Source organism: Emydura macquarii, unplaced genomic scaffold (assembly GCF_026122565.2).
Source record: "Emydura macquarii macquarii isolate MOO-44397 ecotype Brisbane River unplaced genomic scaffold, CSIRO-AGI_Emac_v2 contig_2994, whole genome shotgun sequence".
NCBI classification, from domain to species: domain Eukaryota; kingdom Metazoa; phylum Chordata; order Testudines; family Chelidae; genus Emydura; species Emydura macquarii.
In genome coordinates this window covers 157,580-175,870 of record NW_027133131.1, presented here as the reverse complement: position 1 = coordinate 175,870, position 18,291 = coordinate 157,580, and the positions used below count along the sequence as shown (strand labels likewise).

Genomic DNA, 18,291 nt, shown 5'->3' with positions numbered 1-18,291 from the left:
GGGCTGCTGATGGGCCAGATGAGGAGGAATTGATTGGGATATGCTGTGCTTGGGGAGGGAAGGCTGCCCTGGAGTGGAGCTAATGCCTGTAGTGGGTCACCTGGAGCAAAGGGCTAAGCGCTTAGGGAGAGAGACAGCTCTGAGGTTGCAGTCCCAGAGAGGGAGCAGAGCTGGGAAGCTGCCACGGGCTCTTAAGAAGAGTGGAGCTGAAACCTAAAAGTAAGGACTGAGTTAAGACTGTTTTTCTGTTTGTTCACTGAGCTTCTATTAAGGGAGAAATCTCCTTGAAAGAGACTGGACATAGCAGTGTATATGCTGGAGTCAGGAAGGGTGATAGGCCTCTACCACTCCCATCAGAGACCGTGTAGATACAGAGCTCAGAGATGAAGTGACATGGGTCACCACTCAGTCCCTAAATTGCCTAAATGGCCAGAGAGGTGTCACCTCAGTAGGGCAGTGAGGAATGGAACCAAGGGCCAGTGCGAGGGGAGTTGCCTCAATGCTGTGGGATGAAGGAATTGTAACGATATGCTCATGGAAGCCTCCCTCCTTCCTTCACACGCTTTTAGGCAGAAACCTTCACCCTTGCCTCATGCCCCCCTCTCCCTGACAAGTGCACTCGCACACACACTTCCTAAGAACAGTGCTAAGAGCCCTAATCACCGTTTTGCACATTAACACCTTTTCTTGATTACTCTTTTCCTGTTAATTGGATCCGCTCTGCATGCCTGCAGCAGCGAGAGTCTGAGGAGAATTCTATTCTGTTCCATTCTGTGTAGGTTTCTTATACTGTGCTCATCACCGTAGTATCTGAGCACCTTCCAGTAGTTTATTAAGCCCTGTGACTACACATCTGTCACGTGGAGCTTGTTCTTTCATCCTCTCCCCGGAGGAAACAGCGTCTGCAGTGGAATGTCTTGTTTTGGCAGTGTGTGTCCTTTTTAAAAAATAGGATTACACCTGTTGCTATGTGTTTATAGTAGAGAAGGTTGGGTCAAAGAAATGTGCCTTGCACTTGGAGCAGAAGAGGGTGAGGTTTGTGACAGTCCTTAGTTCTTGGGGGAGTTCATTCCACAGTCTCTGACCATCCCCCCAGAGAGGGTCTGTCACCTGCACAGATGAGCTTTAATCTTATTGCTGAGAGCTCCAGAATGCCAGAGGAGGGTAGTTGTTGATCACAGTCTTAATCTTGGAGCTTCAGATAATCTTTTAGCTGTCTTGGGTCCAGGCCATGGAGCACTTTAAAGATAAGGACTGATGTCTTAAGGCAACAGAGCAGGGGGAAGGTGCAGGGAAGATGTTGGCCCAGTTAGACCTGCTTCCCTCTGCTGGGTAGTGGCAGGGGAACGCCCAGACCTCTCCACTTCTTTCTCTGCTGTTCTCCTCCGGGATTGCATTCTCTGCAGAAGGAGGATGCCCTTCTGGAAGCATATTCTTCCCCCCGCCTCCCCCTCCTCAGCAAGCATGTGACTTTTCCAGGGCAGAGAGCGCTCCTTGCAGCTCAACTTCCCTGGGGCTGCTGTTCCTTCCCTTTAGAGAAAAGCCCCAATTGTCGTCCTTCCTAAGTAGGGAAAAATAGCTTTGAGGGGCTGTGCAAAGCTGCCCCATGTCACTAAAGTCCCCCTTACTGTGTGTGTGAGGTCTGTAGGATAGTCAGAGGCTGGTAAGGCTGACAGAAGGACCCGTGGCTCCTTAGCACTGCCAAAGTTCAGCTGTCACTGTGGCCCTGGAAGTTCATGGCAGCAGTAGGGCAAGAACTTGGGTTCTCCTGCTCCAAAAGAAGAAGCACTGACCACTTGATGTGAAGAAGATTCTCTATTAGCTGCTAGTATAGGGCCTATGCCACACAGATAAGCAGAGGGTAAGGGCACATATGCATTGCACATGCACAGACATGTCTGAAACAACACATACATAAATTCTTCAGCTTCTATCTCTTACAACTGTTGGTGAATTTACTGTCTGTAAAAATACAGCAGAGGATGAACCCGTTTGTAAAAAATAAATGACAGGAAAACCAGCAAGAGAGTAGAGGAGAAAACATTTTATCCTAGTGGTGCATTCTCCTTTGAATTTTCATCAGAAAACTTATTCTAGGGACAGCTATCAGCACGTAACTGTCATCTCTCTCTGCCTAGGCAACGTGCTCCCTGTGCAAAATGGAGCAGGGGAAGATAAAGGCAAAGGCAGGGCTTGTGCCATCTGTAAAAAGTGATACTACCTTCCACCAGACACCTAAAAGAGTGGTTTGAAAACTGCTTTGAAATCTTAAATGTCCAGATTAAGAGCCAAATCTTCAGATAGTGTAAATCAGTATAGCCCCAATGACCTCATTGGAGCAATAGAGATTTACTGCAGCCAGGGAGCTGACCCAGAAGAATATGATTTTTCTTGTAAGTTTGTGACTTTTGCACTGATGAAAGTTTTCTGATTTACAACCCTGGAGCCTGACTCTTCTGTTGACACTGTAGGTGCAGCATGGGCTTTGGAAGGGAAAGCTTGCCCCGGTGATGTGCCTCAGGAATTAGACAGAGAGGTCATCTCTGAGTATGAGGGGAGATCAGTTTCTAGGACCCACTTGGCCCTTTATCTCCACTGAAGCTGCACCCCAGGAGGCCAGTTAGTGCCCCACTGTATTGAGTAGTGGACAAACACAGTGTGGTCCCTGCCCTGAAGACCTTACAGTCTGAAAAAACCGGAGGCATGTGAAGGGTAGAGGAGAGAGGGACAGCTGCAATGTCAGTACATCTCCGGGATACCCGAGCCCTCTCAATCCATCAGCTATTCGCTGCAAGTTCTGTGTAGGCATCATGAAAGATGGGGGTCTTGGGGAGGGAGTTGCAGAAGGAGGGAGGGCAGTGCCCTATAACTCAGCTCGGCAAGGCATTGAATGGGTGTCAGGGGGTAACATGGGAGAGGGTTCAGTAAGAGACAACGGTAGATGGCGAAAGGAGGGGCAGGCAGCGCTGGGTAGGGCCCTGAGCGTGAGGGTGAGAGGTTGTGCCTGATGTTGTGGCAAAGGGGAAGGAGTGGGGGAATTTGTAAAGGGGGTGATTGTGGTCAGAGCGAGAGGCACGAAGAGGATCTTAGTAGCTGAGTTTTGAATGGACTGAAGGGGGCACTGTGGGTGTGATGGAGAGCAGGGGGTTACAGTTACTAATTTGGGGGTGAGATGAGCACCTGGCTGAGAGACTTAGCCAAAGGGTTTTGGGGGCTTGGCTCAGAGAAACTTTACAGAGGGAGAAGGTGCAGGATGGGTACATGGCCTGTATGAAATGGTATACTTACATGCATCCTGGTGTTTCTCACATGCAAACAAGATCAGTTAGAATATGCCCTGGTTTGTAGATCTTTTCACTGGATCCACTCATTTCAGTGAAGAACATACTAAGATTCATACAATAAAAGTTTTAATGCTTCTGCATCCCCAAATAGATTTTTCTTTACTCCACAATTCCTGTAGCTCACCCAATAGCATCTTTCTTCTGCACGCTCCTGCATTTCAGCAGCTGATCTCAACGGTTGCTGGGATAGAGTTGTGTTCATTTTTTCTTGTCTTAAAGAATAAAGTTTTTCCAGTGTAGAAAGCAGGTTCTAGTTAGTGCAGGCATTGGGAAGCAGGGTTCTGTTCCCAGCTCTGATGCTGGCTTGCCATATGACCTTTGGGGTAAATTGCATGATATCAGTGTGTGCCAGTTTGTAAAATGAGATGATGCTTCCCTGGCGCATGGAACTTGTCAAGGGCAATGAGAGTCTTGGTTGAAAGATGCAAGACATGCATGAAGTGGTATTGTAAACAATTAAACTCCCCAGTCCACCTGCAGCCGAGACCCTTGCTCCTCAACTGACTCCCCAGGAAAAGCCTGAGCAAAGGCTTGCAAACTGCCTGGATATTGAGCAAACTCAGACTTTGTCAGGCCAATGAGGAGAAGCAAATTTCCAGAGTTGAGGGACCTGTCCAATGGATGAAGTTAATGACTGTCAGCGTATGTTCTGGCTGCTCCCATGCACTGGATTAGAATGCAAGGAGAGAGAACGGGTCTGATTCCCCAGTTCACATCACTTAAGCTCCATTGAAGACAATCAAATTGTTCCTGTTTTCCAGAGGTCAGGAAGGAAAATCTGGCCCTTGGGCCTCAAAATACCCAGTGCCCAAACTGCAAAGGGCTTAATAAATCTGACCCTAGCGCTTGAGTTGCACCCTAATAGAACTGCAAGCCAGTGCAGATCCTGTAGCATAATGGTGACCCTGCACCACCTGAAGTTTCTGAGTGACATTCACCTGCAGCCATCTGTAGTGAGTGTCCTGCAGTGATGGAGCCTGAAGATTGCAAAGGCCAGTGCCACAATAGGGAAGTCCACATCTGGGAGAGGGTTGTCACTTCCTAATCAAGCGTAATTAGAACAATCTCCAACCAGAATCAGCCAAGGGCCATGAGTCAGGGATGTCAAACTCATTCGTTGGAGCATGTCAAATTATAAATCCAGTGCATGCTCCAGGACTACAAAGCAGGGCTCCCGGGGGACAGTAAGGGGTGCTCTTTTATGTTTCCTGTGTTGAAGTCAAAACAAAGACCCTAACCCATTGAGCTATGTTACTGAACCTTGTGTAGCTAAGACCCAGATTTTCAAATGGCCTTTCATTGGGGGGCTTTGATTTGTTGTTGCCCAGGTTGAAACAACTTCTTGGGCTTTGTTTTTTCGAGGTGCTAAGTGCCATGAGCTGAAATTGAGCGTGCTCAGCAGCTCTGGCTATTAGAGTGAGGGTGTCTCAGGCTATTGACCATTAGAAAGTTGGTGCCAGAACCCGTTTCCCAGGACAGGTAGATCTCAAGCCCATCTGTTCTTCCCATTGGCTTCATTGTCTCCCAGTTCCATCATGCACTGCCCCCTTCAGCAAGTCTTGAATGATGACTTGCCCTGTGTGGGTGAATTCATGAACCCTGTTGTTCCAATGAGAGCTGTGGCCCTGTCGGGATTCATCAGGGACCCTTGCAGTCAGCTTGTCCTCAGCTCCACAAGGTCAAAGGATGTCACTTAAAAACCTCCTGGCACTGGGAGGCCCTGCAGTGGAAAGCCACAGTCAGAGGCCTGGGGAAGGAAAACTCACCAAGTGGAGTAAAGTCAGGGATGCCCCCCCTCCACTCCCCTAGCCTCTGTCAGGCAACCTTGATACTACAGCAAGCTTTTGCCACACTACATTGATTCTGTTTACTGTAGAATGACTTATTAATGGTGGTGCTGATTGTTTGATGCTCATATGTATTTCCAGTGGCTACAGCTACGCTGTGAGCAAGGGATTCCTTTGCTCATGTACACACACTTGCACTAGCTTTCATCAAGCCAGCACGAGCATAAATAATGTAGCTGCTGTAGCACAGGTAGCAGGAATGGAGGCAAGGTCTAGTTGTGCCAAGTACACACACTCCTGAAACCGGTGGGTACATAGCATGGCTAAGTTGTGCCTCTCCTGCCACTACCTGTCATGCTGCAGCTACACTGCTACTTATACTGGCACTAGCTCGATGAGCGCTTGCGTGTGTATGTGTATGCAAGCAAAGAAACACACCATAATTCATAATGTAGATATAGCCAGTATTAACAGATAATACACTCTCACTGTGTGTGTGTGTGTGTGTGTGTGCGCGTGCACCTGTGTGTGCCTACATACCACTGCCCTCTAATGGCTAGCATCAGAACTGCTCAACTGTGTTTCATAGGCCCTGTACTGCTAGCAATCAAGGTGGATTCTCCTTTGGCTTATGTGGTAAGAGTGTGTGCTTTTGAAGCAGGAGGGTCTGCTTTCTATCCCTGCTGTCCCTGTGAAGTTCTGACAGGCCACATGGAGTAGCATAGTGACAGACAACTGTGCTGGTCTCAGATTTATTATGATATTTTCTCCAGCTGTTGCACCTTCTGTCCGACAGCCTCAACGTGCTTTCCAGGCATTAATGAATTTAGCCTCTCTGCTCCTCTCTGAGAAATACATCCCCATTGTCACTGTGGCCCCTGGAAGTTCATGGCAGCAGTGGGGCAAGAACTTGGGTTCTCCTGCTCCAAAACAAGAAGCAGACCGGCAAGCTGAGGCATACAGAGGGTGACTTGCTTAACAGCACACAGCAAAGGTGTGGCAGAGCTGCGAATACAACTGTGGAGTCTGAACTCCCACTCTAAAGCCGTTGCCCCAAGATGAGCTCCCCAGGAATACTGGTGTTGGGGCTCATGCACTCACTTATTGCCATCATTCTGTGATGCTGCATTGCCAGTATATGTCCTGAAATAAATCCCAGATTTCTGAATGGACTTAATAAATGTGGACAGATGTGTGAAAATCAGAACTGGGATCCTGGGAATGTAGCACTTCCCTTCACATTTGGGCTCATGTGGACATTTGGGCTATCACTTCTCCAGACCTTCTTCAGTGGGGTGTCTACACCTGGCCTGTGTCCTAGCCTCTGCGTACAAGAATCCATCATTAGCAGGATAATCCACTTTCATTCCCTTTAGTGTGCATCAGTCTGTTGCTCAGTCCCATTTCTGTGATTGACATTCTAGGGATATAGCCCACGTGCCTTGTCCCCAGATCGGTCAGTTACAGTTGTGCGATGGCCTGACACAGCCACAACTCCTGGGATGAGACAGTATGTGGGATGGACAACAGCTAATCTGGCCTGTGGGTCATTTTGTGCTGCCAGCTCACTAAAGGAGCTTGGGACTTGAGGAAGAGGACAGGTGCTATTGATGCTAAGTTTTAAAGCTACAGGGTGAAGACTGCATAACACAGCATGTACAGCTTTTCACCTGCATGTTCAGGGTTTTAACATCTTTAGTGCCTGTATGGGGGAAGCATATATCATTTCTGAGGGAGGGAGACTCTGATGCACACGGAATGAAAAATGGAACTTTATAGGGGCAGATTTTCACAACTACAAGTGTAAAAGTATGTGTGCCATTGCGTACTTAACTTGCGTTCAACTGCATGTACAAATCAGGGATTTGTACATACAAATATCTGACTGCATACACCTATTTCTCTGTTGTCATCCTTACGGTCAGGGCAGAGGATCAGGTTTTGGAGCTGGGGAGGGAATCTTTGTGACTTTTTTGCAAAACTCTGCGAACTAAAGAAAAATGGAGCAGAGGGAGAGGAGGAGGAATTGCTTGACTAGGAAATGATTGAACTTTTAAAACTAGGAAAAAAGAGGGGTTTGAGACTGTATGCCTTGTACAGCTGTAAGTACAATGTGCACGTTCATTCTGATTCGGTAGCATTTTACATCCTCTTTGCACTGGAGTAAATGACTACACAAAGTGCAGGGGATAGAGAATCAGGCCCAGAGAGTTTGGGAGGGTAGAAATAAATCCCTGAGATTGGCCATTGTCCTGCCAGCCTCGGGGAGAGGATAAGTGGGTAGTCAGCTCCTCCTTATTCTAGGGCCACTGATTCATCACAAAGACTGTACAGAGGCAAAAGCGAAGAGACTGCTCTGGGCACAGCAATGCTGCTGTTCCAGACCAGCCTCAGCCACTGAGTTTGGAATGAATTGGTAACATTGTGATTGAGAATCCTAGGAGGGATGGGATGGCAAAGACCTGTTAGATCAGCTTTTTCCTGGTGACCAGATGTCCTGATTTTATAGGGACAGTCACGATATTCACGGCTTTGTCTTATAGAGGAGCCTATTACCCCCCCAACCCCCTCCCTATTTTTCATACTTGCTATCTGGTCACTCTAGCTTGTTCATGCCCTGGCCAATGCAGGATTGTTCCCTGGCCAGGACATGATGTGTTCATGGCAGGCAGTGGCATCAGCTAGGAGAGGAGCAGAGCATTGATTAAGACAGCAAGGGGGGATGGGAGAGTCTCTTACACACACATTATCCACATGCACACAGCATCAGCATCAACAGCTTCTGCCAGCCAGTACAGCACAGCCAGACTGCAATCACTGCCTCAATACCTCCAGAGCTGCTCTCCTCCTCCTCCTCCTCCTCCTCCTCTCCCCTGGTCTGTCTTTCTCTCTCACGCTCACTCTCACTGAGCTCCCCATCAGCCCCTGCAGGACCCGTCCGCTCGCCATTTGGGCCCCACCAGCATGGAGACAATGAATTCATGCGGATTATGCATCTGAAGGAATAACAAGCTTCTGAATAGCCACAAGGGGAGGTGTCCATGTGTTTGGCAGGGATACAAATGCTTGCTTGCTCTCTTTCTCAATCGCTCTTCTCTCCCTTCAGCTGCCTCCTTTCCAGCTATGATCTCCTTTGGTTTCCCTGAGCAGCTGCAGTGAACAGGCTTCTCGGCGCATCCCAGATCTCACAGGATCACACCCTCTCTCCTAAGGTACTTGAGGGGTTAGGATTATTTTTATTTCTCCCCCTCTTTTTCCGGTTTTCTTCCACCTGCCAGTCTCTGTGACTCTCTCATCCTTCTGTGCATGCGTCTCCCTCGCTCCCTTCTTCTCATCCAGACGGCGAGAGGTGGAAAGAGGGCCACCCTAGTGCAAGAACCTGTCTCCTTTGCTTCTGGGACCAGCCTACAGGAGTAGTGTGGACCCAGCTCTGGACACTGACCCTGCCTTCAGGTTTGGATTCTTGTCCCTTTGGTCTGTTTCTTGACATGCTAGTGCCGTGTGTGTTTATGGTGGGGGGAGGTGTAGGAAAGGAGGAGGATCTGATAAGCCTGTGAAGGAGTTGTTTGGGGGAGAATGGTAACAAGCTTTGGGGTCTGGACATCATGGTGACAGAGAGCGGGTGGGAGGGACGTAGAAATACTAGGAGCTGTGTTAAAAAAAAACATGCATGGGATGGAATCCCTCAGAGGCAGCTGGGAGCATCACTCCCCAAATCGTAGACCCTCCCAGGAGTCCTGTCATTCGCTCCATTTCCTGGGGTGTTGAGTCCACTGGGAACACACTTTTCATTACTGCCGCTCCTCCCTATGGCATCTTTGCTGTCCTTGGCCTGGGAGGAGCAGCAGCATCCAGGCTGGCCTGTTGATGTGTCCAGCTGAGAGTAATGGGGTCCTCTGTTCTTCATAGAGTGGCCAGCTCTGTGTCTCAGCCCTGACTATGATGGACCTGAAAGTGGATGAGGAGGAGGTGGAGAATGGCCATCCAGTCAGTATCCAGGCCTTTGCCAGTAGCTCCACTCTGCATGGCCTGTCCCACATCATCTCCTATGAGAGGCTGTCCTTCAAGCGCATCATCTGGGCTCTCTGCTTCCTGGGCTCTGTGGCCCTGTTGGCCTATGTCTGCACAGAGAGGATCCAATACTACTTCCTCTACCCCCATGTCACCAAGCTGGATGAAGTGGCCACAACCAGGTTGACCTTCCCTGCTGTCACTTTCTGCAACCTCAATGAATTCCGCTTCAGCCGGGTGACAAAGAACGATCTGTACCATGCTGGGGAGCTCCTCACTCTGCTCAATAACAGGTGGGTACAGGGGAGCCATGCTCCGAGCGTACTTCATGAGCTCAGCACTGCCCAGCTAGATATGACAATACAACACCATGCACCTGAATGTGCTGCCGTCTATGTGCACACAACAAACAGGGCACTACATGACTCCATGCATCATGGGGACCTACACACGTTACACGTGCATCTCCCTGTACGCATTCCTCTAGATAGGATGCTCCAATATCCAGTCCTAATGTAGTCCCATATTCTGCACCTGCAGCCATGCCCTCTGCAGTGCATGCCTGTCTGCTCCTGAATGCTCCAGATCACATTCATACCCACAACCACATTCATGCCCACCCCACCACTGGCACTGAAACAAGCCAGTCCCTACGGGAACAAAGACGGTGTCAGTGGCTGGGGTGGGGATATGGTGGCACACTAACTGTGGGCAGCCTCAGCAGCCCTGTGCTATGGCTGCTAGAATAGGGACTTCCTTTGTGTGGATACGAGTGAAGGATGGGATGATGGGTGAGTACAGTCCTGGCACAGATGGAGACAACCCCAATGAAGTCAACAGCCACAGCTGAATTTGACCTGGGGTCCACGTGGCTCCTGCCAACAGAGGACAAGACTGAGAGCAGGGGCGCAAAGTGATGCTGTTAATACACTGCTCCTCAGGGCATGCATTGCTTTCCTGTACCCCACGTGGATGGTTGCTGAGGCAAGCAAAGCAGCCCTGCACATATTGGCGAGTCTCTTCAGACACAGGATGCGAGGCACATAAAGGCAGATCCAGGGTACCACAAGGATGTGGCAGGGCAGATGGCAATAGTGTCTTGATCTGTACTTTAGGGAGATGTAAACGCCCTTGGTCAGCTGGGGATGGGACAGTGAGGAAGGGCCGATCGTGTAATGCCTGGATGCCCACATGGTGTAGGGACGGAGTCCCATAGATGCTTCTGCCAAACATTGGTATGGGACCCAAGAGCTATATGCACTTTCCCCATATTAGCATACAGTCCACGTGCCAGTGGATTTTCCCCATGTTGGTACAGAGCCCTGGGTCACTATGGATTCTTCCCATAAAGCACTTGTTTTCCACTTCCAGGCTGGCCAGTGTTGTTCAGCATCTCTGCTGTGTTGGTGGCAGCTCCCTGCCCATTCCTTAGTCTTCGTCAGTGACAATGTTTGGCTATTCTAAGCTGGCAGCAGCACCTGCCCTTTGATTGTTCTGGCTGATGTTGTAGCTGCCTTCTTTAATATGCCTGAGAGCATGAAAACTAATGATCCTTGTGCATATCACTGCAGAATGTGACAGCCACTGGTGTGTGCATGTGCACATGCACAGCATTGCCTTCTGTTGGATAGAATCAGAACTTCTCAGCCATGTGTCCTAGGTCCTGTACTACTAAGAGCTGGTGGCAAGGGCCTTTGCTTTTGGAGTAATATCCTGACTGTTGCTGTGAAGATCCTTATGGCCACTGTGTGCAGCATAGGCACAAACATGAAACCCTAAAGGCTTGTTTACGCAGCGTGACAAAGTGCTCTACAGGGATGCATTTTGTAGAGCACTATAATATGTTGTGCTCCAACTGCCCTGTGTAGACTCTGCCGGCATGCTCTAAAAGGCTCATGTTAGTATGCCAGCAGGATCTACATGGGGCAGTTAAAGTGCACCACCTTAGCGCTCTCTACAAACAATACCCCTGTAGAGCACTTTGCTGCACTGTGTAGACAAGCCCTAAGTGACAGCAGATTTGATACAATCTATTTTGTGAGCCCTCAGTCAGTGTTCAAGCAGATCCTAGTACATGCAAATAAATGCCCCATTTTGCTCCCACTAAAGTCAGGAGGGAAAGTCACACTGACCTAAAAATGGGAGCAGGATCTGGCCTCAAGGCAACAAAAGAAAGACCTTTACATCTGCTGAATGAGAGAAAGGCAGTGCCATTAGGGTGAGTGAGTTATAAGAGATGGGTGAGGGAAGAGGCAGGGAGACACACACACACACACACACAGGCTGCACCTTAAAGAAGGTTGGCAAAACCAGTTTTGCCTGCAGCTGTATCACCACCTCCTGCCAGCCCATCAGGTCGCAGGAGCTAAGCCCTGTTGGGCTGGCTCACACGGAGCTGCAGGGAGAGCTGCTGGTGACTCAATAGAGGGCAGTCTTCCCTCGGAGTTAGTACTGAGCTGCTGTCCCAGTAGTCTTAGAAGGGTGTTGTGCTGTCTTGTTTAGATGAAGGTAAAGATCCCATGCTGGTGTTTGTAAGACCTGTGTTAAACCTGCTGCCCTGGCCATTTACCTTTCTGATAGTGACTTTCAGAATCCCTAAATCTTTCTCCCTTCCCCCCTACTCTCAATTGGATGTAGTTTTCTTCCTCATTTCCTGTTCTAGCCTGTTGTGTAGCAGGGGCTCCGTAGGCAGCTGCCATGTTCTGCCTCAGAGGTGATGTGCAACATGACCACAGAAGAATGGCCAAGCTGGGTCAGACCAGTGGTCCATCTACCCCAGTGTCTTGTCTTCCTATGATGAAATGCAGGTTGGTTGCATTTCCGTGGTGAATGATGTGATCTCTACCTATTCTCATTAATTAGTGGCTATAAAGCACTTTGAGATCCTTAGTGGAAAAGTGCTGTGGATGGGTAGGGTATTCCTTACTCAGAGATCAGGCTAAAACTACACACCTTCGAATTCCTTCCATTCCCCCTCATCTTTCTTCTGATAGGAGACCTCACATCCAGGAGGAGCCCAGCTGGGCACAGGGTTCTGCAATGCAAGGGCCAGTCCTTTCTGCAGGGCAGGAAGACTGGGGGCATTTGCTTGCAGTTGCGTCGTCCTGCCCCAAGGGGCCACTGTGGCGGCTGCTGTGCTGGCAGCCAGGTGGCCTCTCTGCTTTCATCTTGTTGCTCAGCTCTTCCTGCTGGCGGCTGGGTGGCAGGCTGGGCTAGGAAGGAGCCAACTGGGCGGGGGGGCGGAGCTTTGATGCTGGCTGACCCCAGGCGCCCTCAGCCTCCCACCCAGGGCAAGAACCCTGGACTCCATCTCAGCCCCTCCAGCATGGCCAGGCCTGCTCCCCCAGCACCCACACGCCCAGTTACCCCAGCATGGCCAGGCCTGCTCCCCCATGCTCCCAGTTACCCCAGCACCCACACTCCCAGTTACCCCAGCACAGCCAGGCCTGCTCCCCCATGCTCCCAGTTACCCCAGCACCCACACGCCCAGTTACCCCAGCACAGCCAGGCCTGCTCCCTCATGCTCCCAGTTACCCCAGCACCCACACTCCCAGTTACCCCAGCACGGCCAGGCCTGCTCCCCCATGCTCCCAGTTACCCCAGCACCCACACGCCCAGTTACCCCAGCACAGCCAGGCCTGCTCCCCCATGCTCCCAGTTACCACAGCACCCACACTCCCAGTTACCCCAGCACAGCCAGGCCTGCTCCCCCATGCTCCCAGTTACCCCAGCACCCACACTCCCAGTTACCCCAGCACAGCCAGGCCTGCTCCCCCATGCTCCCAGTTACCCCAGCACCCACACTCCCAGTTACCCCAGCACGGCCAGGCCTCCTGTCTCACCTAACCCAGCACCCAGGCTCCCAGTTACTCCAGCCCCTCCAGCTATCACAAGCATTGCCCCCAGCTAGCACAACACCCAACCAGCCAGCCATCCGCCCCTCCTCAGAGGCACCCAGCACCCGCCTACCCACCACAGCTGTCACGTTTGTGCAGCGCTGTGTCCAGCCACCTATGCTTTCATAGGTTCATAGATTCTCAGGCTAGAAGGGAGCACCGGGCTGGTCAAGTCTGACCTCAGGTCTTTTAGAAAAACATCCTGTCTTGAATTAATCACTGCCAGTGATGGACAAGTCACCGCACCACTTGGTAAGCTCTTCCCATGGTTAATTACCCTACTTGGTGCAAGGTACATTGTCATGTGCTGATATTTATGGTGACATGGAAATGATTTGAAAATATGCAAATCATATAATTAAATAATGTTAAAAAATCAGGCATGGAGCAGCACAAAACTTGGCATTTGTGCCTAGGCTCTGTGCTATATTGTAGCAGAAGGGACACAGTCATATCTCAGTGTGGAAGATTCCTGGGTCCTGTGTTGTTATATAGCATTGGAGACCCAGTCTCGTGTCAGTGCTGGAGCTGCCTGGATGCTGGGCATTGGTGCTGTTTCCTTTCCATGCTGTAATACAAAGTTACTTTTGGTCCTTCAGTTATAGACACAGCTCCCACTTAAGTTAATGGGCCAGTTCTGCCATCAGTGGCACCAGCATCAATGTGGAAATAACCCTTTGAAGTAATCTGTGACACTGAGAGCAGAGGTTAACTTGGTGGGAGTTGCACCTGTATATGAGAGGACAGAACTTGCTCCAAGTAGCAATAAGAAGAGACTCTGTGTGTCCCCAGATACGAGATCCCAGACACCCAGATGGCCGATGAGAAGCAGCTGGAGATCTTACAAGATAAGGCCAACTTCCGAAACTTCAAGCCAAAACCCTTCAACATGCTGGAGTTTTCTGATCGGGCTGGCCATGATATCCGGGAGATGCTGCTGTCCTGCTTCTTCCGTGGAGAAGAATGCAATCCAGAGGACTTCAAAGTGGTAAGTGCTGTGGGCTTCCTCTACTCCTAACTCTTTGTAATGATGGTGTGTCTAGGGCAATCTGGCCCATGCCACTGCTTTTCTGATCTAGGTTTGTATCCTGAGATGAGGGTGTCTTGTGAGTTTACACTCTGTGTTGGGTCTGTGACTGGCATTGCTGTGAGCACAACAGGAATTGACATGGGACATTGTGGGGGTGGCCTGTGGTGGTGCTGCTTGTGGGCACCATCTGCAAACATTACATAGACTCACTGTGGTAAATGTTCCTGTGGACATCGTCTAAGATGGGAATTACTGGGGACATGGTGTCTTGTGTCCATGGTGAATATTTCTGTGATAGTGACGTGCTGGAGGGAGGGAGGGCTTGAAAAGAGGGCCGAGATAATGTTTCTGTCAGTGGCTATGCATACCTTCTTAAGTGTCTGATGAGCACATCCTTTGCCTTTGACAAGAACTGGCTTGCACCAAGTAGCAGGTATTTAAAAAAAAAGAAAAAAAAAAAGGTGTGGGGGGGAATTTTGCAAGGGAGGAAACACTTGGATCTGCATCTACCCATGTTCTCTGAGGACATTGTGTACCCTCTGGCAGGTATTTCTGTGGCTCTTTTGTAGATATTTCTGTAGTTGAACAGTGTATGTGATTCAGAGGGGGTTGAGATTGACACACCATAGTCATGTACATATATATCATGGCAGATTTTGCAGCACTTAATGGGCAGGTCCTGGAGATGCGTAAACCCTGCTAGTAAGTGATGGCTCAAGTGATACTGAGCAGAGAGGGTGTGCTGTGCTGCAGGAGCCAGAGTGGTTGGTACAGAGACACTGTAATGATTCTGGAGTGGTGGGGTGTGTGTGTGGTGGGGGGCACTCACTCGTCAGAAAGATACATCAAAGAATCATAGAAATGTAGAGTTGGAAAGGACCACAAGAGGTCATCGGGTTCATCCCCCTGCACTGAGATAGGATCAGGCACACCTAGACCATCCCTGTCAAGTGTTTGTCTAACCTGTTCTTAAAAACTTCCAGTGACAGGGTCAGGTCAACTACAGATGGGGCGGAAACCCTTGGTAGTATGAGGAGGGAAATTATTTAAGCCAATTCTGATCTCCCAGGTTTCTGTGTGTTTGGTGTGACATGCCCAAGAAGGGAGGGAGCTGCCAGTTATAGATGATATTTGCCTGTCTGTACCCACCTCCCACTCTCTTTGCCACTCCATCTGCTAAAATGACCAGCAGTGAAATAGTTAATACTGACATTATTAAAGAGCCATCATTAGGTTTTAGGAGGACCAGCCCACTGTTTCAGGCTCTGCAGACGTTGCTTCATCGGTTACACTTGAGTCACATCGGGGATATTTTCTATGCAACATGAAGGTTAAAACCCAGGAGGAACTGACACAGTTTGATGAAGTAAAGAAATCTTAGTCCTGGCAAGGGCATCCTTTCCAGTGAGAGAGCAGCAATATTTCGGGGGGATCCAAGCTGTCCCCTGGCTCAGTGTAGCCTCTGCTCAGGAAGCATGTGCAATGAGAGAATTTGGGTGAAATATTTGCCATAAACTTAGACTGAAGCCAAGTTTTGGCCCCTTTCTTGAGTTTCCAAACAACCAGCTAACTATCCATACCTGTTTCTGGCTTCCCTCCCAAACGCCGGAGAGCCTGCCTGTTAGAGACCTCCCAAGATAAATGTCACACTTTTTGGGGTGTGCATCCAACTGAATGGAGGTTCCTGGGGTTTGCTTTCTGCTTAACCACTGCCTGGATGAGGAACTTAATTGAAAATGGCAAGAAACTGAAATCTTATCACAGCATCTGGTCTGGGAGGGTTAGAGACTATGTCTACACTTGCCACCAAATTCGGTGGCAGTCAATGGGAGATATGCAAGCTACATATAGTAGCTTGCGTATCTCCCGTCGACTTCCTAACTCCTACTTACCACGGTGTCTTCAGTTCGCAGAGCCAGTGGGAAATGCAGTCCTGTCAATGCAGCATTACTCCACCTGCTGGAGGTGGGTTAATAGCATCAATTTCCGGGTCGATCGAGCAGGTCTCCACTTCCGCTCAATCGATCTGGATAAATCGATCTGACGGCGGTGAATTTGCTGCCATCAGTCTAGACATAGCCTTAGAGTCAACAGGCAGCAGAATTTAAAGGTCTCTGACTCAGAATTCAGGTGCTGGGGGCTAGTGCCAGCTCCATGGGCCCTGATGGTGCTCCTTGTGCCAAGTAACAAATCTCAGATCATGTCTGATTCTCTGTACTCTTTCTATTAATCTCTTTCTCGATCTGTGTATCTTGCCCATTCTTTCTTTCTGTCTCTCTCTCTTTGTGTCTCTCTTTTGCTTTCTCTCTCTATTTCTTTCTAGCTCTAAATTGTAGAATTCTAGTCACCGATACATCCACGGCAAGTGAACTATCCAGTGTGTCTCCTGTGCCATTTCCCCTTCACAAGAGGAGCCTTTGGAGCAGTCTCAGCAAGTGTCTGGCCAAGGAGTGCGGCCTCTCATGGAGTAATAGGAAATCCCTCTCCCCAGATTCCAGCCCTCTGCCCCCTATTCTGTAGACTCTTTCCCACGGAGCGTCACTGTAATGAGATGTCACCAGCAGAAAATCTGGGGAAAGTGAGTGAGACAAATGACAAGACTGAGAAACATAAATAGACACACAGACGCTCCGTGTATCAGTGGAATATAGTTTCCAGTCACTCACTTGAGCTTTGTCATCTCCTGCTGTACTGTGCAGTGTTTATTTCATGCTGACACATAGATCCGATACACAATAGAGCATCTAAGATAGGTGTCTCTCCCTCTCTCTTAGGTTCATCTGGAAATTAGACAGTACTGCAAGTTTGAAAGTTGGCTAATAAATTCAGTTGGGAGAGCTGGTCCTGTTTGTTTGAGAACAGGCTCAGTTGTAGTGCTGATAATGTAACATGCATGGTCCTACTTCTCTGGCTTTATTTTTCTTGGAAGAAATACAAATCCAGGCTAGGTTCCCTTGCCACCTCCAAAGACTTCAGCCATCCCTCATACTGTGATTCTCCACAAGCTGAACAGGTTTGAAAGTGTGTTGATATTTGATTGGGAAACCTCTAGGTGCTGCAGAAGGTGCTGCTTGGGATATTATAGGTGGCACTTTTGCTTCTTGATTCTGTACCAGTGGAGAGAGGGGGTCTTTGGGAGGACTACATCGAGACTAATGAGAGGAAGAGCTGCTGTCTCAGAAAGCTGAAGTATTGACCTCATTAGAGGTCCTAGGACACTTTGCTCAAGAGCTGGTGTCCAGGTCACATTCCAGCCCAAGTTATTCCATTCTGCCTCATTAAATTCCCTCTAGAGTGTCAGCTGGATACAAGATTCCTCTTCATTATTTGCCATGTTTTTAATTTGTTAACAAGCAGCCATGTTCCACCCGAGAGGTGGCTGCATTTCAGCGAGGAGGTGATGCCATCCCTTTCCTTTCTCCTGGGGATATTGTGCAAATTAATCCATATTTTTAAAGAGCCTCATATTCTCTGATGGCAGGAACAACAGAAGTAGAAAGTGGTGGTTGGTGGTTACTGGTTCCACCTCTGCTGCAGCCTCAGTCTTGGGTCCTCAAATACAGGCCATGGATTGGGATCTGTACACTGTTATCTGAGTAGTTCTTACAGCAGTGAGAGTTCAGACATTCACTAAACTGGGTGTTATTCTTCATGTGTTTCTGGTACACCCAAGGTAGCGTCATCTGTAGGGTGGAGCAGAGAACTGGTTGTCCAGACTACAGGTTTCTATTCCAGGCTTTGTCATCTAACCTTGTTTTGACACTGGGCAACTTTCTTCCCCTGCCTGTGCCTCAGTTTTTCCATCTATGAATTAGGGATATTTCACATTTATCTACATCATATGAGGAGGATGTTTGTGAAATATCATGCATTCAAGTGTGTTGTTAATGATACCTAGCACTTATATGTATGTTAAGGGTTTTGAGACCCTCAATGGAAGGTGTTCATTTAAGTACAAAGTATTATATTTTTGCAGTTGATGACAGAAATAAGGACCTTCAAGCTGAGCATTTCCAAATGATTTATGAACCTCAGCTCCACCTCTCCATCAGTTTTGGTTCATTGATTGGGTTTCCCAGAAGCAGGCAGTACAAGCTGCCTCTGACTGTTACTCAGCAGGATGGATTGGACTGATGGTAGGTAGCATTGGGGTTCTGGTCTCTGAGCCATCCCGCACGTTTGTTTCTAGCTGCTAATGGATTTCACAAATATACAAGGAGGTT

The 18,291-nt window shown here is 49.0% G+C and overlaps 1 protein-coding gene across 4 annotated transcripts in view; it reads left to right on the top strand.

Annotated features, from left to right (window-relative positions):
- The window catches only part of ASIC1 (acid sensing ion channel subunit 1), a 132,450-nt gene that overhangs the window by 28,290 nt on the left and 85,869 nt on the right, over nt 1-18,291 (top strand). Inside the window, exons 1-5 of one of the 4 annotated variants that reach the window (XM_067529524.1) lie at nt 54-219; nt 8,238-8,343; nt 8,471-8,584; nt 9,041-9,435; nt 13,831-14,026. In XM_067529524.1, the coding sequence (XP_067385625.1) occupies nt 9,071-9,435; nt 13,831-14,026 (561 nt within the window). In that variant the 5' untranslated portion in view covers nt 54-219; nt 8,238-8,343; nt 8,471-8,584; nt 9,041-9,070. Of the gene's footprint in view, nt 1-53; nt 220-8,237; nt 8,344-8,470; nt 8,585-9,040; nt 9,436-13,830; nt 14,027-18,291 lie in introns of those variants that run through there. The other 3 variants (XM_067529525.1, XM_067529526.1, XM_067529527.1) reach the window with 3 other exon arrangements.